The sequence below is a fragment of the Chanos chanos genome, chromosome 8, assembly GCF_902362185.1.
Source record: "Chanos chanos chromosome 8, fChaCha1.1, whole genome shotgun sequence".
In the NCBI taxonomy this organism is placed as follows: Eukaryota; Metazoa; Chordata; class Actinopteri; order Gonorynchiformes; family Chanidae; genus Chanos; species Chanos chanos.
This window is the reverse complement of record NC_044502.1, coordinates 45,911,255-45,932,036: the sequence shown is the minus strand read 5'-3', so window position 1 is coordinate 45,932,036 and position 20,782 is coordinate 45,911,255. Positions and strand designations below refer to the sequence as shown.

At 43.3% G+C, this 20,782-nt stretch overlaps 1 protein-coding gene across 3 annotated transcripts in view; it reads left to right on the top strand.

The window, feature by feature from the left end:
* Positions 1 to 245: 245 nt before the first annotated feature.
* The window catches only part of trak1a (trafficking protein, kinesin binding 1a), a 34,312-nt gene continuing 13,775 nt past the window's right edge, over positions 246 to 20,782 (top strand). For 2 of the 3 annotated variants that reach the window (XM_030781422.1, XM_030781421.1), the window contains exons 1-4: positions 7,120 to 7,183; positions 18,095 to 18,171; positions 19,004 to 19,120; positions 19,666 to 19,766. In XM_030781422.1, the coding sequence (XP_030637282.1) occupies positions 7,120 to 7,183; positions 18,095 to 18,171; positions 19,004 to 19,120; positions 19,666 to 19,766 (359 nt within the window). Of the gene's footprint in view, positions 434 to 3,471; positions 3,667 to 7,119; positions 7,184 to 18,094; positions 18,172 to 19,003; positions 19,121 to 19,665; positions 19,767 to 20,782 lie in introns of those variants that run through there. The other variant, XM_030781420.1, reaches the window with a different exon arrangement.

The window sequence follows — 20,782 nt, the reverse complement described above, 5'->3', positions numbered from 1 at the left end:
AGGAGAGACTGCCCCAGGCTACAACACCATGAGCAAGTAGAGTGAAACAGCTGAACACTTTGACTTTGAGACTTGATGGTGTGTGCCTTTGTATTGGACTTTTAGCCAAAGCACTGACCCTGACCGTGTGGCCTTGAGACTGTGTGCTTTAGGTTTGTGACCAGCCTTCACAACGCACATTGATTGACTGACCGGGAAGCTTTTCGTTTGTTTGGTTGTGTTTTTTTCTTCTTCTTGTTCTTCTTAGATTGAGGAACATTATGTACTTTTAGTTTTAGTTTCGGCTATTAAAAGTTCCTGCAAGTGACACAAATCGATCTCCGAAACTACACAGATCTGTGATAGGATGAAAACTGTTTTTGCAGCGTAGTGGGCTTCACACTGGATTGCTAGCTACCGTTTGACGTCTCGTCTGTGATGTAAACCATGAACCGTAAGTACAACGTTTGCATCGAATATTTCAACGTTTCTGTTCTGTCTGTTTGTTTATAAATGTTTGCTATTATTTACTGCTGACTGCGTGTAGAACTGTGTTAAACTCTGAAGAATAACGAGTCGGCAACACGCGTCAACTCTCCCATCTGGTTGTCGTTATTTCTAAATCCCATGTGGTCCTCAGACCCTGGAGAACAGAATCTGAGAGAGTTTTAGCGTGTCAGGTTGTTAATTATGGGTGAATACCAGAGAGGTAGAGGAGAGAGGAAGGACAGAGGGGTTTGGCCGAAGTGCCTGTCGCTAACACACCTAAAAATACAGGCCAGAAATAATCAACGGTCAGTCGGAATACATGTGAGGGCACTCGGCAACCTTCATTCAAAACGGATTCTCTCACACTGTCGTTGCTTAGCGACCCAAGGGAGGCTAATTTTGGCGATAGTTTGTCTTTACGACTGCAAATACATAAGTATTGAGTTACGTGTTCGAGATTGTGTAAAAAGTATTGTTCTGATCCTTCAACTTATTTAGAGTTTGAACCGTTTCGATTTGCTTGTATCTCGAGTTGTGTTTCTGCACTTCTGCTTACAGTGATCTTGAACTAAGACCTCAGTTGAAAGTTTGGTCTTCTGTCCTGTTTAGCAAGTTCTGGACTTGCAAAACAGTTTGACACGCTGTAATTTCTGGTATGTTTTCTTGAGTGGGTTATGTTGAGCCTGTAGCCTAAGTAAACATCACTGTCCTATATAAAAGAGGGAACCATTTTATAATTAGTCTCTTTCCCGCTACTGCAAACATGAAATTAATTTATGAATGTTATGTGTCCCATTCTTCTGTCTCTAAGTCTTTAATACTCTGGTGTTTGTATTTTAAACTATGTATGTTTTTTTACCACTTAACAGACTATGCACTGGAGTTGGGCCTAGGGAGCTAATGTATCTGTGAGAGAAAATAACAAGGCTGTCCCCTCTAGTTACTGAACAGCTTTTGTTGACTTCTGGAGCTGATGAGATGTCATGACTGCTGTGTTTCTCTGCCCTTTAGCATTCCTGTTCTGAATAACCTCTGCAAAAAAGAACAAGATGTTTTGGGATAAATATAGCTGTTTTGGCAAAATTCAAATCATGAAACAAAAGTGCATTTCTCAGTTACATTACATTTGCTTGTCCGGACCAACAGATCTGCTCCTTCTCGAATCGAAATGTGACAGATCTCCTGAGTTTGCTGATTAGAAAAGGGTCCACTTGGCCTACTTTAATTTAACTTTAATAGGCTACACATGTAGCCAAAATGAAACATTTTTATTTTAGCAAAACTGTGGAATCATCTTGGGAATGTTCTAGAAAGCAAGATTTCTCAGTTAGCTGAATAACTTGAGCCAAAATCAACATTGTCTGATATGGGTATTTCTAAGCTGTCCTTACAGTGGGACAGCGTTTGTTCTTGGCTCTGTTTTCCAGGCTAACTGAGAAATCCCTCTTTCCCTCTACGCCCGCCCATTTACTTAATCAAGTCATTTATATAGTGTGTGTGCATGACTGAGAAAGACCAGTCCCCACCATAGACATTAAATGGTTTATCATAGCTTTGTTTGTCCAGATTGTGTTTGGATTTATTGGAAATATTCTTAAACTCTCTGTAGGCATGGTAATCTGTGTTTTTGGATATCCTGTTCATGGGCTTGTGCAGGCTGATTGCTGACTCCTGTGTGTGTTTGCTGCACTCAGCAGAGAGTCATTCTGTCTGGATTAAGGCCCTAATGGGAGTGGCATTGTTTAGCAGAGACCAGTAACCCCACGGCTATATGTGTAACGCACGCATCCCCAATCCCTCCTGTAGCAAAGTCAAACTCCTTCAACAAACAGTTCAACACAAACATACCCATTCACAGAGAGGGAAAGAGAGAGAGACAGAGAGAGAATTAAACACAAATATATGCATTCACAGAGAGAGAGAGAGAGAGAATTGTGTCTGTGTTGCACCGCATGCATTTTGGTAAATCAAAGCAGGTTAACATTAAATGATCGGAATGATGATTAATGGAAGGGTTTGGGATTCCAGTAGAAGTGCTTTATCAGTTGTTGTCTTGAAAAACAAGGGGCGTTTGTGTGAAGGGCTGTAGAGATGGCTTTGACTGGGCTGGTGAGACACATGGTGTGTGTTGTCAGTGATTTATTGCAGTGTGTGTGACGTAATGTTTGGTTTTTGTTTGACTGTACTGTGTCACACAGTGGTGACTTGCTTTAAGTTCTTGGATGAACGTTTTCATATCTGTGTGAGGGGAAAAAAGTGGAATTTTTGCCATTTCTTAAACTTAAATTAAATTCATCTTTTCTTTTCATCTTTGTCTCAAGTTAATTTCTTGGCATTGTGCAGTGTGATGTTTTACAATACGTGTTGTAGTTCAGTCCACAATCAGAACAATCGATGCTGTGAAGGAAAAATACCATAATGTAATTCCTTGATTCACCACTAGAGGTCCTCCTAGGTTTACTCCTCCATCTGCGCCTTGGCAAACTGATTTGTTGAGAATTCTGGTTTGTGTTGTCACTCACAGTTAGAACGTGTTGGTAACACTACATTGGGACCCTGTATAACTCAGTGGACAGTGAAGCTTCGGTAAGACGCCCAGACAAGAGCTGTGAATCGTGTGAGCGGCCACGTCAACTGATCGCAGTGTGAGCATGTTGAATGCCGAACTGAAATCTGGTCCCAGAATTTTCTGTTCTGTCAGTTCAGTCTTACAGATTTTTCTGCAATATGTGGAGTTATGGAATTTAGACACCTCTACTGGCTGTTTTTGTTTGTTTGTTTGTCTGTTTTTCCCAAGCTGTCTTTGGTTAACAGTTCTGGTGTAATTACCAGTTCCCAAATCCTCTATGTGATCTTGTTATCAGTTTTTAAACCGATAACAAGTTTGTCCCCTTTTTTCTGTTGGTTTTTTTTTTTTTTTTTCCCGAAGTGCTCGTCTGAATCTAACTGTTTTTTCATCTGTCCTCTTTCTCTCATCTCCCTCGCTCCTGGTCTCTCTGACAGATGTGTGTAACAGCACTGATCTTCCTGAGGTGGAAATCATCAGTTTGCTGGAGGAGCAGTTGCCTCATTACAAGCTCAGAGCAGACACCATATACGGCTATGACCACGACGACTGGCTTCACACCCCTCTCCTCTCCCCTGACGTCAACCTCGATCTGACCACCCAGCAGATAGAGGAGACCCTCAAATACTTCCGTGAGTACAGCCCACTCTCTCGTTTTTCTCTCTCTCCCTCATTCAGTATCTCTCTCTGTCTCATTCAGTATCTCTCTCTGTCTCATTCAGTGTCTCTCTCTGTCTCATTCAGTATCTCTCTCTCTCTCATTCAGTCTCTCTGTCTGTGTCTCTCTCTTTCTTTCTGTCTCTCTCTCATTCGCTCTCTTTCTGTCTCTCTCTCTCTCTCTCTCTCTCTCTCTCTCTCTCTCTCTCTCTCTCTCTCTCTGTCTGTCTGTCTGTCTGTCTGTCAGAACAGAACAGAGGAAATGACCCATGTTATATGTTTCCCACGCTCCTGCACTCCCCCCCCCCCCCCCCCCCCCCCTTGACAAAGACACACACACACACACAAGTGACTGAGAGTGAGACAGAGAGAGAGACAAAGTGCACATTAAAAAGAGCAGCAAAATCACTCCAAACTCTCAGACAAATTTGGATCAACAAGGAATTTGACACAGTTCTTCTGTCTTAAAAGCACAATAAGGAATGACATTGTTCTGGCTGTTTTATGCCAGTGGTCTTTGCTGTTGTAGTCATTAAGCAGTTTTATGTCACTAGCATTTGTGTTGTTGTTGTTGTAAAGCCGTTAAGTAGAGGCCTGGCTGTTGTATGTCACTAGCATTTGTGTTGCTCTTGCCAAGCTATTAAGTAAAACCCTGGCCGTTGTGTGTCACTGGCTTATGTGTGTGTGATGTTGCTTTTGTAAAGTCATTAGGTAAAATCCTGGCTGATGTGTGTCATTGGCTTATGTGTGTGTGTGATGTTGCTTTTGTAAAGTCAGTAAGTAAAATCCTGGCTGATGTGTGTCACTGGCTTATGTGTGTGTGATGTTGCTTTTGTAAAGTCATTAAGTAAAATCCTGGCCGTTGTGTGTCACTGGCTTATGTGTGTGTGATGTTGCTTTTGTAAAGTCAGTAAGTAAAATCCTGGCTGATGTGTGTCACTGGCTTATGTGTGTGTGATGTTGCTTTTGTAAATACGTTAGGTAAAATCCTGGCTGATGTGTGTCACTGGCTTATGTGTGTGTGATGTTGCTTTTATAAAGTCGTTAAGTAAAATCCTGGCTGATGTGTGTCACTGGCTTATGTGTGTGTGATGTTGCTTTTATAAAGTCGTTAAGTAAAATCCTGGCTGATGTGTGTCACTGGCTCTAATGTTGCGTTTGGGACAGCGGGCCTCAGTTGCCACAGCAAACATTCCCACTGTGTCTTGACACTAAGCAACAACCCCTGACTGCCTGCCCACTTGGGTTCTTACAGCCCTGTCATTGGATAAAGTAGCTGTCACCTGGAGTGCTAATAAGTGGCATGAGCAGATGATTGGTTGGTCATATGATGCCTTGTTGGACTATGACTTGTCCTTGAGCTTGAGTGAAGTCACTGTCCTTCCACCTCAGCAGAGACCAGAGGCTCTGACTGACCATGTGATCGCTCTCGCCTGCTTCAGCTGACCATTAAAGCAAAAATATCTAAAGTTACCATAGACTTAAAAAAGAAAAAGGCAGAGATACAGTCAGGTGGTTTGCAGACGTAAGATAAGTGTTGTGCTAAACTTGCTGTTAATGGCAGTTCTCTAATAAACATTTCTTTTTTTTTTTTTTTGTTCTGGACCAGACAATCTGAGTCTGTTTAATCTGAGTCCGGCACCACACGTTCAGACTGGATAGTCCACCTGTTTTTCCCCTCGGTGCGTAAAGTTATAAGAGATTGTGAATTCATACACACCCCTCCATCTCGGGTTATCCCTGCTCTTCATGGGCGGCTTACCTGTGTATTATCGCTAGTCCTGTGCTGAGGTCAGTCTCTACAGTGCTGTTAGATAATGTCCTGCATATTTGATGCTGTGGATTAGTCTTGACGGGTGAAGTTACAAGTCTCTGTTTAAAAATAGAGCGGAGTGACACTCCGCTAAAACATATGCCATTACTCTTTACATCTGAGCCATACTTTCTCAAAATATGTTACGCATCAAAGTTGTTACACACTCACTGTTATAGTTGGCACGTGTTTGTCTGTTTTTTGTTGTTGTTGTTTGAATATTAATTTATTCTAGTAATACATATTATTGATGATCTGAGACAGTTTTGTCGTATTGAATGACTGAAGGAGTCAGTGTTGTTAAGACTAACAAAGACACAGCTGGTAAAAGTCACATTCACTGCATAAACTCTTCTTTCAAGTAACCGGTTGATATTACCCATTGTAGTATCAGGTCCTGAGCTTTAGATGAGGGGTGGGGGGGGGGATGCCCTGTGAGTCAGTTAGCAGTTTTTGTTTTTTTTTTCCCCTGCCCCCTCCCTGTCTGCTCCAGCTAGTGGCACCAAGGCCTTTATATGATGCAATACCTGAGAGCCAATACTGGAGATTCAATCCGGATGACACAGACAGCACTCTTAAAGGGCTATGGGGCAGGAGTCAAGTCTAATGAGAATAATGTTCTGCTTCAGAGGAGAGACTGTGTCTTCTAGCTGAAGATTATCAGTATTTTATTTGTTCGTAATGGAATTGCAGATCTTACTCTAAGGACTTGCCCTGGCTGGTTAAATGTGAGGAAAAAGCCTCTGTAAATGTGGTTTGTTTTATGGAGTGTCTGAGGGTCTGTGCTGCTTTAGTTCCTCTGTTGTCCTGACCTGCTTTCAGCACCAGTTGACTGTGATGGTTGGCTGCCTGTAAGCTGCTACTCTTGGCAAGGAATCAGTTTTTATTCAGAAAAAGAAATCTCGGGGGGAAAAAAAAAAACAACAATTAAAGTGTCTGTGCCGTTGTCCTGTTGGATATCAGCCAATCAGGATGAAGAGAAGCCTTGGTTCTTTGTGTTGTATTATGGATCAGAACCTGCACAATCTCCATGACCTCCAGATGAACAGAGAGGGGAAGTTAGGCAACAGAGCACGCTTGCAGACACACACACACAGCACAGTCCTGCCCAAGCTGGAGTCGGAGCCAGTCACCATGGCAACCCTCTCATGGAGGGAGGGAGGCATCACGAGATCGGAGGAGGAGAGGAAGGCAGCAGTGACGGATTCCAGGAGGAGGAGCTTGCCTCTGCTGTATCTGTCTCTCATTGGCTCCCTTTTAGGGAAAGCTCCTCCCACGGTGACTGTGATGCAACCTTGACTACACTAGTGCAGTTCCAGCATCACCTCCTACAGAGCTCTGGTTGAATTTTCTGAGGGACTGCTGTTTTTTTCTTTCTTTTCCTCACTCTCTCTCTCTCCTGCTCTCCCTGTTTTCCCCTCCAATCTCTCCGGGGATTTTTTTTTTTTGGAGGGGGGCACGAGGCCTGAGCTAGGATGCTCGGCGGCCGGGCGGCTGTTGGCAGTGGACGTCCGGCAGACGCTCAGCAGATGTGTGTGAGAGAATGGGTTTGGTGTCTCGTGACCTCCGCAGCAGCAGGACGGGAGAGACAGCTCTCCGCTGAAGGAGACTGAGCATGCAGAAATTCGTAGAGGCGGATTACTACGAGCTGGACTGGTACTATGAGGAGTGCACCGACGGTAAGAACCGGAGTGAGGGTCCCTAAACGGAGCTGACGGTGCTAATATGGAGGCGTGGGAAGAGAGAGAAAAGGAGAGAGGGAGAAAGAACGCGTGAGAGGGTCAAAAGGAGGAATAAATCAAAGAAATACAGAGAATTAAAGGTACGGCTTTAGAGGAAAAAAGGTAGTCAGGAAGTGACAGGCAGAGAGCAGGGACAAGGCAGGGCGAGGTGGAGAGGTACCTGCGTAGTTAGAAGACTTCAAAAGAAAGAAGAGCCTTATGTAAACAGAGAGGGGGAGAGAGAGAGAGAGAGAGACAGGGAGGAGAGGGGGAGAAGACTAATGATGATGATGATGATGATGATGATGCTGTGAATGTAATTAGTGGCTTGTAGGGAGCTGTAATAATCCTGTCCGTCTATTGCGTCAGTTGTGCTGTAGTTTAGACGATGAGTTCCGTCCCTCCCTGGAAAGCATTGCTGTTAGCCAAGTTTGCCTCTGTCTCAGCCAAGGCGGCTCTACCACCGTCTCTTCATTAAAGCATTGCTCTCCTGTTTTATCCGTATATGTCACTCCATAGTCTTTGATACTGTCCGTGAAATGTTGACAGTCACCAGGACGAGGAGAGGACATCAGAGGCGTGTTTTGATGCCGTAGTGAAGGGGGAGGAACAGAAAACAAACAGAATGAATCTTTTTCCTATTCAGCCGACAGCTTCCCACTGAGCCTCAGAATACCTCAGCTCCTCAGAAACACGGCCAGACTGCGTGTCGGACTGTTCTCAGTACAGTCACGGTTGGTCATGCTCTTACTGAGCCATTGTCTCACTTAATGAGTGAGAATGGCTGTTCTGTTGCGACTGTTCTGAGATCGTTTGAATTCAGACCGTAAAGACCTGCTTTCTCTGTTTAAAGATCCGTTTACGACAGAGGCGATGGCCTTGTGTGAAACGGGAATAGATTGTGATAAGACTGATCTGAGAACAGCTGGTGAGTCACTGCTGCTGGTTTGTGTAAGTTAGTGATGGTGAGTCATGTGCTTTGGAGCTTGTGCAAGCAGCAGGTTATATCACTAAGCGATCACACAGCAGGATCTGCGGTGGCTTCGCACTCACGGTTTTATTGGGCATTGAATGCCTCATCGTAATATGTCATGACGGGTGTGAGTGGGACAGCTTTTGTAACGTTGTGTGTGTGTGTGTTTGTATAAAGCCTTACCGAAATGCTGCACTTTGATTCTTCTCAATGTTGTGTAAGTTTAGCTTCAGGAGTCGCTCAAGAATCTGTTCGCTGTTTAGAAATGTGCACATTTGAGCCACGTGTGTGCAATTCATCCCCTATGGTTTCATACAGGGAGCGAAAGTGATGAAACATACAGGCTACCAGCAGATAAGGAGTGAAAGTTGATTATTATCCTCATCCATAGCTGTCTCATGTTCTGCTGAATGCTGCCCTAATTTTATGGAATTACAGAGGAAGAAGATGGAGGAGGTTTTTTTTTTAGTCTGTGCTAAAATAAGCGACAGTGTACTACACATCGACATTTCACATTGAGATCTCTGTCTATGATCAGAAGATTAATCTTATCAAAGGCCAATTTACTAAAACACATTATGCTAACTCATAGTCTTCTCTGAATCAAGGAAGCATGACCAACATAACCCGGGTTACATTTGTCAACAGTCAAAGTTCAAAACGTATGGGTGACGCGTGCTCGTCGAGCCGTCACTACGGTGAGTTTGCATAATGCTAAGGAAACGTATTTTTGAGGGAGGTTGTATGTGAGGGTTTTTTTGGTTTTGTTCTTGTTTTGTTTTATACCTACTCTCTAGTGTTCAACAAAGATACCAGAGCCCTTCAGGCTAACTGTGTAGCGCTTTAGAATTGATTTGGTCTGAGACTAAGGGAGTCCCAAGAGGGAGCTAGAGCCTCACAGAGGAGTTGGCTGGGGTTTTTTTTTTTGTTTGTTTTTAAGCCTCAGGATAAAACAGGCGATACCTTGATGGACTGTGAGAACAAGAGGCCAGACATATGAATCCTTAATGAATGAACAGTAACAGTGAAAGAATATAGACCATATAGGAATCATACTGTGAGCTTGTTTACACAGCACAGGACTGTACTGGAGCACCAGTGGGTTGCCGTTGGTTGTGGTGGCAGTGGGCCTGTTGAAAGAGCTGCTCCATTCTCTGGCCAAGTTTCTAGTATCTGAATACACGTCTATAACTGTGTCACTAGAGGGGAGGGGGGGGGGGGGGGGGGGGGGGGTTCACACGTCCCAAACCACCAATTACAGTTCCAAACCATGTGCATCTCCAAGGCTGCTTTATTTATGCTATAAACAAGTCAACGCTGGCATATGTACCCGGCTAACATCAAATATGTCAAGACTTTTTGTTTTTCTCCTTTTCCTGAATGCGTACTGAATGTTTTTTCAGTGTTTTCTGCGCTCGAGTGTTTTAAAATAACTTTATTCATACTCTGTGATATGATTGTGTGAAGACAGAGGTGTGTTTTTGAACACTGGCCCAGATTTGTCGTGAAGTTGTGTGTGAGCGCGTGAGATGATGGAGCTGCACTCCCATTGGCTGCTGATCTGTGGTGTCGCTCTACTGGAAAATGCCACTCTGCATACCAATCAACTCACAGACTCACAAGAGGAGAGGACCGTCGACCAACCTGCTTCTCTCTCTCTCTCTCTCTCTCTCTCTCTCTCTCTCTCTCTCTCTCTCTCTCTCTCTCTCTCTCTCTCTCTCTCTCTCTCTCCCTCCCTCCCTCTCTCTCTTTTCTCTCTCTCTTTCTCTCTTTCCTTTTCTCTCACAGTTCTTTTCTCAGTCTGTGAATCAGGAACACAAAGCTTTGGTTCTTTATAAGTTGACACAAAGGGGGCTGTAGGATCAGGGTGAGGCGGGGGTGGAGGAGGGTGTAATCTTTTTTTTTTTTTTTTTTTGGTAATCTGTGGCCCTGTCCTTTGTGTGGTTCTCCATTCTCTGAGTGTGAGTTGGTAGTTACCATTGCATCCTCACAGGAATGTGAGCCTCACTGAATGACCTCATTCACACTGACTGAGCCGTGAGGAGAGTGTGAGCGCAGCATAACAATTCAAACTAAGGCAGAGAAAAGCATAAGCAAACTAGTATTGGCCTCTGAGTTCCGCCCGTGATTACAGGGTAATGGTTTATCGTTGCCCACTCATATAGCTATAAAGCATATTTTACTGTCCCTCACTCACATGCTGAACAGCTCCCAGGCAAAGTTTTAAAAGTCTGAGACGGTTATGGTTTGGAAACTCAGAGCAGGCATCGCGCTCATTTGAGACTGTCAAATATTCCATGTAATATTCCAGATTGTTGATGTTAACATTCATTTATGGGGAAAAAAAGACATTTATAGCACTTTTCTATTTTCTTATCATTGGTAACTTTAAGTATTCATGAAAAACCAACCCCTTTATGGGGAAAAAATTAAAACGCAGTTATGTGTTCATTTTACTGTTATGTAATTTAAACTCTGTCTCCCTCCCGTTATGGTTAGTTCTTTTCTTTCCCACTGTTGACAGAAGATCTCTGTCACTTGCACTTTGCATGACTATGTGCATATCAAATCACCTGTGATATCTGTAAGCCACACCCAGTCAGCAGGTGCAGCCAAACACAAGCCTGTTATGCTTAGTGAGGTTGCTATGGTGCGTCAGTGGAAGATACCATTCAAGTTTCTCAGGAGAGGGGAGGTGACTCTTGAAGACTACCACCAAATGCACATACTACAGGCGTAAAACCGTGGAAAGTGCAACCAACTAAAGGTTTTTTTTTTTTTTTTTCAAACTAATCTGTTGTTTTGTGTTCTTTTATTAGTATTTAGGCTGCTTCATTCTAAAAACAAATCTGAATTAAGATAGTATGTGCAGTCATACCCCCCCACCCACCGTGTTAAGTGTTTGGTCTGAGCAGATATTGTAATGTATGCTGTAAGACAGTGGAGCTTAGATGTTGCCTAGGTGTGGGCACAGGAAGGGTTGTGTCCTCACAGACAGGTGTAAGGCTGGCAGTGTTGGCCAGGCATTTGACATGGCATCAAACGTCAGGGCACCCGTGGTGGTCGGGCACCACTAGCTCAGTCGGACCATGGCGCTGGTGTCTCACGAGTTGTCTGAAGAGAGTTTTGAGTGTGAATCTTCCTCTGAGCTACTGGACACCTCGCTCCTACAGTACTTTGATAGTTCTAACAGTGCTGACGATGAAGAAGATGATGGATTGGATTCCTTCACTTTGGAGGAAGGTATATCTTAGCTCCGAATATTGCTTTTTTAGTCTCTGTCTTATCAGCTGGATTTTAGCAAGGTGACTGTAACACTGTCCTGCCCAGTCGAGCAAGTTCAAACTGTGACACATTGGTTACACTTCTCTGCTATTGGTAATGTTTGTTTGTTCCATTTCTGACATAGCATTGTTCAAATGGAAACAGGTTTTTCCATCTTGCATTTGCATCAGTGGTGCTGCTGGCCTGTTACATTCGTACAATAGGAAAACTCAAATTGAATCAGTAACTTTTACTCCAGTATGAGTATGGTGAAAGCCAATGTGATGTGCAGGCAGACTAAGGTCATCAGACAGAACAGGTTTGTGTGTCTGTGCTTCTGAATCAGGGACGCAGCAGGTTGACTGTGTGTAGGATAAACACAAGATGCAATGGGCCAGAACGGAGAGCTGATTCCATCAACAACACACAACACACACACAACACACACACACACAAACACAACACACACACACACACACACACACACACACCACACACACATTCGGTCACGAGTCCTCTCATGTCCACTGATGGCGTCCATGCTGGTGCTTGGCTTAGTGAATGCTGTCCTGAGGGCAAACACGTCTGTGTACGAGCCCCTCACCGTATCAGGCTGCTCGTACGGCAGACCACACCATACCTCCTCTCTCTCTCTCCATGGAAAACACCAGTGTGCCTCTGGTCCTCTGTCAGGAATGTCAGTGGTTTGCCATAGCGAGAGTTGGTGTTTTTAACCCTTGACTGACCCTGCTGGGTATCAGTGCTTAACTGTAATGAGAGTTAGAGCTCCAGAGATCAGGCATGATGAGACACCTAAGAGACGGTGTCTGAATAACTGACAGGTCTCTTTAGAAATGTACATAGTGGCTTTATCAGCTCATACCACATGAAAATCAAATGAATCAACCTTATTTGAAAACTACATATAAACTTCTTGTCTAGCATTGAACTGAGCAAATGTTATCACCTTAACTCAGGTTAGATGAATTTGTGTAAACTCAGACAAGTACATACAGAGAAATACAAATTCACACTAATCAGTAGCGCTTGTCTGTGTGGCTCACAGCAGTGAGTTTGCATGTAGTTAAAACTGAGTCTGAGAGATCTGAGGTCTCTAAATGACTGTTTTTTGAGAGTTTTTTCAGTCTCTGTAAATAAAGGTAAATAAAGGCTGTTTGTTTTTGCATATTCTGTTAAACTACATGTGAAAGCGCTACTCTTCCTGTTTAAATTACAGTCCATTTGAGGTAACAGGAACAGGAGTTTGTGGGAACTGGTTACGGTCGATTTCATCTCCCTGTGTGCGGCCAGCCGCTGCTGCTGTGGCATTGTCTTACTAAGCCGCGTTATTACGAGCGTGAGCGATTGGTAATGCGTACAGACCCTGGTCCGTGTATGAGTCCCAGCGGTCTGTCAGGGAAGATGAGCTGTTTTATCCAGGGACCTGAGAGCAGCTGTCTGTTAAATGTGAGTCTGCTCCTCTGACAGCAAAGACAACAGTCTTACCTCCTTTCTCTTTCTCTTTTTTCTTTTTTCTGTGAGCGCTGTTGGTTTTCATTTACACTGGATAGATTTGTCATGTCCAGAAGAGTATTTGAGGTGTTTATCATATTCATGTCTGGAGTGTGGCATGAGAAAAAATAAATAAAAATGTTAACTTTGCACGCATGTACATGTGTGTGTTGACATTAAGAGCATGCTACGTGGTCGTGTTCACGTAAAATGCCACTGCAGCCATGGCTCCGGGGTCATGATCAGCACAGTTGCTGTTGATGAGTTTAAAATTGGTTGCCCTGGGCACATGGTCAATATTACAGCTCTAGAGATAAGAGAACAGTTATCAATACCAGATAAAAAAAACCCCACCCTCGTTTGTCAACACATTGGCTGGATAGCAGATTAACTGTGGAAACAGTGCTCTTAAGAGATTGTATTAACGAGTTCATATTTCCGTCATGTCGGCAAACAGGAATCGACTGGCATTAAAATGGCTTTTGGAGTCAAAGTTGTGTGTTTGTGTATGAGGCAGGGCAGGTTGTGTTTGGGGGAAAGATGTTTGACTGAGACTGTGAGTGCCAGGCAAATGAACAGATTCCCATTTAACACAAACTTAAGACGGAGAGGTAAAGAGAGTGCATTACAGGACAGGTCACAGACCAATATAAGGGAAAATATAAATGGTTGCCAAACCTAATCTCCAGACTAACCTCTCTTATCTTTATTTAATTGTTTAATTCCTTTGTGGTCACAAGACTGAATGCAAACTGACAGAAAAGTGCATTTGACTCTAATGGTACAGTGCCTATGGCCTTTTTAATGTTTCATTAATTGCTTTCTTTTTCAAGGGCAATTTTCTATTTGTTATCTGGCCTCTTTATGAATAAAGTTTGATGCTGTCACAGTTGGCGAATCAGGTTTTTTAGATTTGAGCTACCTGTTTGCTCTAGAGATTTTTTTGTTTTTTTTTAATCTACAGAAGTCAAAAACTCTTTTAAAATTCTTTGTCAAAGTGTTGTGTGATGTGCCTAAAAATAGGTTTGTTTGTTCGGGGTGTTTGTTTGAGTGTTTTTGTTTTTCCTTAAAAACATAATACATGTTTAATCGGTGTCCGTGTGAAAAAAGAGTGCGGTTGTTTCCGTGGTGATGTGGTACAGTTTTGAGCTGTGTGACGCAGATGAAAATGTCTGCTTTGCATCCAAAGCCGCCGCACAGACGCTGTGACACACCTCAACAAGAGAGATCATATCATTCATCATTATATCTGTAAGAAAGATAGGAAAAGCATTTATGTCCTGTTGTACTCTGTGTTAGAAAGCATGTGTCCCCTCTCAGCTGTGATGCAATGGTTCCAATAAAAAAGAGCACTTCTCACGAAAAAAAGATTCTGGTTAAAAATAAACAAAAATCAGCTGAACTCAGAGGAGCAGGGCCTGTTGCTCTCACAGGTCAGAAACATCTTTAACATCTTTACCTGCTTATGTAGAAACTCCATAGTTCATCTGTGAGTGTTTTCCAACATTTACCTGCTTATGTAGGAACTCCATAGTTCATCTGTGAGTGTTTTCTAACATTCACCTGCTTATGTAGGAACTCCATAGTTCATCTGTGAGTGTTTTCTAGCATTTACCTGCTTATGCAGGAACTCCATAGTTCATCTGTGAGTGTTTTCTAACATTCACCTGCTTATGTAGGAACTCCATAGTTCATCTGTGAGTGTTTTCGAACATTTACCTGCTTATGTAGGAACTCCATAGTTCATCTGTGAGTGTTTTCTAGCATTTACCTGCTTATGCAGGAACTCCATAGTTCATCTGTGAGTGTTTTCTAACATTCACCTGCTTATGTAGGAACTCCATAGTTCATCTGTGAGTGTTTTCGAACATTTACCTGCTTATGTAGGAACTCCATAGTTCATCTGTGAGTGTTTTCTAGCATTTACCTGCTTATGCAGGAACTCCATAGTTCATCTGTGAGTGTTTTCTAACATTTACCTGCTTATGTAGGAACTCCATGGTTCATCTGTGAGTGTTTTCTAACATTTACCTGCTTATGTAGGAACTCCATAGTTCATCTGTGAGTGTTTTCTAGCATTTACCTGCTTATGCAGGAACTCCATAGTTCATCTGTGAGTGTTTTCTAACATTTACCTGCTTATGTAGGAACTCCATGGTTCATCTGTGAGTGTTTTCTAACATTCACCTGCTTATGTAGGAACTCCATAGTTCATCTGTGAGTGTTTTCGAACATTTACCTGCTTATGTAGGAACTCCATAGTTCATCTGTGAGTGTTTTCTAGCATTTACCTGCTTATGCAGGAACTCCATAGTTCATCTGTGAGTGTTTTCTAACATTTACCTGCTTATGTAGGAACTCCATGGTTCATCTGTGAGTGTTTTTCCTGACTGGTCATAACCAGTCCATGAGTAGCTCTCTGGGACCTGCAATGACTCAAAGATCAGAGATAAGGCATTACGAATATAGACGTTACAGTGAAAACAATCGGAGTAGATCAGTGTGACCGAAGTTATGACTAATCTGTTTTATTGGAGCGAGTGTGTACTGAGTTACCTCCACATTGACACTTCACTGTTTGAAACATTGGACTTTGGTGTCATGCACCACTCACATATAAAGTTGCTTGTTTGATTTCAACAAGACAGACCTCTACTGAAATGTGTACCCGGCTCAGTCCTGTTTTCCAGTAGCCTAACTGGTGTAAGAAGAGTTAACCTTGGTCCAGGCACGTGGTTCTGGTGTTTGTGTATTTCAGTCAAAGGCCTGTCTTTCTGGAAACAAAAACACTTGGTGCTTATTTACCAATACCGTATCTGACACTGGTACACTGTGCCTCTTTACCAATCCTGTATCTGACACTGGTACACTGTGCTTCTTTACCAATCCTGTATCTGACACTGGTACACTGGAGATGAGCTATGCCAAGGCAGTGTTTAGTGCACAAAGAGACTGGAGTCTAACAGTCCTCATCGCTCACGTCTCTGAAACACGCCGCCATGTGACAAACACAGAACATCAGGAGTGTTTAGGCAGAGGTTACAGAGAATGTATTCTAGAGGTTACAGAGAATGTATTCTAGAGGTTACAGAGAATGTATTCTACAGGTTTCAGAGAATTTTTTATAGAGGTTATAGAGAGTATATTACAGAGGTTTTAGAGAACATATTCTACAGGTTATAGAGCATATATCCTAGAGGTTATAGAGAATATATTATACAGGTTATAGGGAATATGTTGTGAAGGTTATAGAGAACATACTCTAGAGGTTATAGAGAATATATTCTAGAGGCTGCAGAAAGTATATTACAGAGGTTTTAGAGAGCATATTCTAGAGGTTATAGGGAATATATTCTAGAGGTTATAGAGAATATATTGTAAAGGTTATAGAGAATATGTTGTAAAGGTCCTAGAAAATATGTTATGGAGGTTATAGAGAACATATTCTAGAGGTTATAGGGAATATATTCTAGAGGTTATAGAGAATATGTTGTGAAGGTTATAGAGAATATATTCTAGAGGTCATAGAGAATATATTATTATCCATATGAGGGGATGACAGGACGGCTGGCCTGTTTATTGGCTTGATCTGCACTGTCTGACGTTTTCTCAGTAACCAACCGGTCCTGGGAGCAGGTCTGGATCTGGATTGGATTAGAGATGAGAGTGACCTTAAAGATCCCGTGTGATCATATTTCACTCGTCACTCTGTGACTTCACTGTAAACACTCGCTCTCAGGTGGACAGACCAGAGTCTACATGCCAATGTGTGCTCTGACAGGAGAAATGAGAACAGATTAACAGAATATTGACACAAATCCAGACACCTGAAGAAAAGTCAACAGATAGTTATCATTAACTGCATAACTGTGTATCACTGTTTTACAGTGTGCCGATGTGTTTCCACTGCCTGGAACAACTGATATAGGATCAGGTCATTTTAATTCAAACACTCAAACAGTTAAATCTCTTATTTCATAAAGAAATCCTTACGCCTGGAATAGTTGTTCAGAGCAGAATGTGCCGAAGCATGCACGACTGACTCTGGATCAGTTGTTGAGAGCAGAACATACCTAAAAACACGCCCAGGTATCTTGCTGATAAGAGAGGACTCTTTCGTGCCAGCGGGGCAGGGCTGCAGCGTGTTTTGGCAACGTCCTGTTAGCGTGGCGTTGTCCAGAGCGTGCTTGTGGGTGTGGGCACTGCCATTCTCCTCTGTTTGTTTTTAATGCCAGGTCTGTGCAGGCTGGGGGTTCTCACTGTGGTCCTCTTCTCCACTGGACTCTCTGTCTCACACTGTTACGTAACAATTATCCACTGAGGGGGAAAAAAATGACTATGAAATAAAAAGTATTTCATCTAAAACCATGCCTACTATTCACAACCTTTCTGTTCTTTCTCTCTCCCAGCCCTGTAGCTCATTACTCACACTGTTACCATTTTGTTTCTCTCTCTCTCCTGTAGTTCATTATTCACAGGATTTCTGTCTTGTTTCTCTCTGTGTCCTGTAGTTCATTATTCACAGGGCTTCTGTCTTGTTTCTCTCTGTGTCCTGTAGTTCATTATTCACAGGGTTTCTGTTTTGTTTCTCTCTGTGTCCTGTAGTTCATTATTCACAGGGCTTCTGTCTTGTTTCTCTCTGTGTCCTGTAGTTCATTATTCACAGGGCTTCTGTCTTGTTTCTCTCTGTGTCCTGTAGTTCATTATTCACAGGGCTTCTGTTTTGTTTCTCTCTGTGTCCTGTAGTTCATTATTCACAGGGCTTCTGTTTTGTTTCTCTCTGTGTCCTGTAGTTCATTATTCACAGGGCTTCTGTCTTGTTTCTCTCTGTGTCCTGTAGTTCATTATTCACAGGGCTTCTGTTTTGTTTCTCTCTGTGTCCTGTAGTTCATTATTCACAGGGCTTCTGTTTTGTTTCTCTCTGTGTCCTGTAGTTCATTATTCACAGGGCTTCTGTCTTGTTTCTCTCTGTGTCCTGTAGTTCATTATTCACAGGGTTTCTGTTTTGTTTCTCTCTGTGTCCTGTAGTTCATTATTCACAGGGTTTCTGTTTTGTTTCTCTCTGTGTCCTGTAGTTCATTATTCACAGGGTTTCTGTTTTGTTTCTCTCTGTCCCGTAGTTCTCTGTGCGGATAGAGTGGGCCAGATGACGAAGACATACAATGACATAGATGCTGTCACACGTCTACTAGAGGAGGTAAGTTCAGCATCACTGACTCGTGAAGGCTTTGACTCGTGAAGGCTTTGACTCGTGAAGGCTTTGACACGTGAGGGAGACGGTGGGAGGAGAGATTGACTATCGTTCACTTTGCAAAGAGCTGAAAATAAACAGTGAGGAGAGAGCGAGGTTTGTGTGATGCTCACGCCACGCAGAGTCACGGTCATCCACGGTGAAATTAACTTCTCTTCTCTTCTCTCCTCTCCTCTCCTCTCCTCTCCTCTCCTCGCTCTCTGACCCTATTCTTTGATCATTTGTTTTTTTTTTGATATGCTAATAACTCTACCTGTGTTTAGAGGAAAGCTAATGGTACATGTTATGCAGTTAATTCTGATGCTCTCTGAGAAGTCAGAAACATCCCCACCCTATTCAAATTGACTCGCAGTATAAAAATAGCTGTGTTCACATTCTGCCTGGTCTTAGATGGAAGTTCATATTTGCCTGCTATCTCGGCTCCTCTGGGCAAATGAATAGAGATGCTTTGTGTCCAACCTTCTTACAATCCCGCATTGTTCATCCCAGAAAACATTTACATACTTAAATATACAGACATTAACCTGTTTTCCCATCAGACCAAATCTAGTCCCTTTTTAGTTCTCTGTCTCCTGCAGTAGCAGGCTGTGTGTTGTGATCAGGCGTGTGTGTTCTCTGTCTCCTGCAGTAGCAGGCTGTGTGTTGTGATCAGGCGTGTGTGTTCTCTGTCTCCTGCAGTAGCAGGCTGTGTGTTGTGATCAGGCGTGTGTGTTCTCTGTCTCCTGCAGTAGCAGGCTGTGTGTTGTGATCAGGCGTGTGTGTTCTCTGTCTCCTGCAGAAAGAGCGGGACCTGGAGCTGGCCGCGCGGATTGGACAGTCCCTACTGAAGAAAAACAAGACACTAAGCGAGAGGAATGAGTTCCTGGAGGAACAAGTGGAGCACATACGGGAAGAGGTGAGGAGAGAGAGAGACAGAGGGAGAAACAGAGAGAGAGAGAGACATAGGAAGAGACTGACAAGGACACTTTGACACGTAGAAATCCTCTGCTTGTGTTTGTGTGTGTGATAGTACTAATCAGTGATCAGTTACAGTGATTGTTACTGATGACTGATTAGTACACAGAACTCCTGTGTGTGTGTGTGTGTGTGCGCGTGTGCGCGTGAGTGTGCAACTGTGTGTGAGAATGTGTGTGTTTGAGAGAGAGAGAGAGAGAGAGAGTGTGTTTTTCAGAATTGTTGCTGATCACTGTTTAGTTAATCACCACCACTGGTCTGACTCAGTACATCTATAAGACAGTTTTACGGGGTCAGAGTACTGATACAAAACCACAACAACTAGCAGATGGAAAAATAACAAAAAAAAGTTCACCCCCATAAATAAATACATTATAAACTTTGGAGTAAGCCAGAAAAAACCCCCACAAATGCATCCTGTCAGATCTGTCCCTGCCTTCATCTCTCTTTGTCATGCTGTCTTCCCCCTGCGTGCGTTCTGTGTAGGTGGCCCAGCTGCGTCATGACCTGTCCATGAAGGATGAACTGCTCCAGTTCTACACCAGTGCAGCCGAGGAGAGCGAGGGAGAGTCCACCACTTCCACCCCGTGAGTTTTCTCTCTCTCTCTCCTTTCTTCCTCTGCTCCCTCCTTCCCTCTTTCATCTCTCTTTCCTTCCTCTGAAAATCTCCCGATGGTCCCAGTTAGCTGTGGACCGTGTTAGCTGTGGACCGTGTTAGCTGTGGACCGTGTTAGCTGTGGACCGTGCTGTGCGAGCCTCTGATCAGTTAAGAGAAGGAGGGACCAAACAGCCCAAGTCTTAACACACATGTTCAGAAGTAATCCTCAGTGATCCCAGTTACAATACATCACTGGGTATACTGGGTTCTGTCTAATTTAGCACTGAGATGGAGGCCTCCACCCTTACCTGATAGCACTACGCTCTCTCTGTCTCACTATCTCTCTCTCGTTCTCTCACTCTCACTCTCACTCTCTCACACACACATATACACTCTCTCTCTCTCTCTCTCTCTCGTTCTCTCACTCTCACTCTCATTCTCACTCTCTCTCACACACACATATACTCTCTCTCGTTCTCTCACTCTCATTCTCACTCTCTCACACACACACATACTCACTCACTCTCTCTCTCTCTCTCTCTCTCTCTCTCTCTCTCTCTCTCTCTCTCTCTCGGGTCTTGTCTTGGCAGTGTCTTATTTCAGCGGGTCTATTCAGAGACTCAATTTTAGCTCATTGCGGCCTGTGTGTGGGTAGAGTCTTTCATGTAAAGCTGCTCTGGTGTCCAGAGGCTCTGTTACCTGCCTGCCCTCTCCTTTCTCATCCTCTCTGACACTGGATCAGTCCCTTTTAAACAACACCTGTACACCCTGCTCACTACTGCTGATCTGTGGACTGACGCATTCCCAGTGGCCTTTTAGAAGACCTGCCACAAACAGCTGGATGGTTATTAAAGTAATGAATCTGTCAGCAGTTACTTTTCGGGCAGACCTGGGTCAGGTGTTTGGATGACTTGAATGACCGAAACCTCTACCAGTTCTCCCCAGGTGCTCCCAGTCCATGTGACTTTGCTCTCTTAAGCAGCAGAATAAACTGCTGTTTTGATA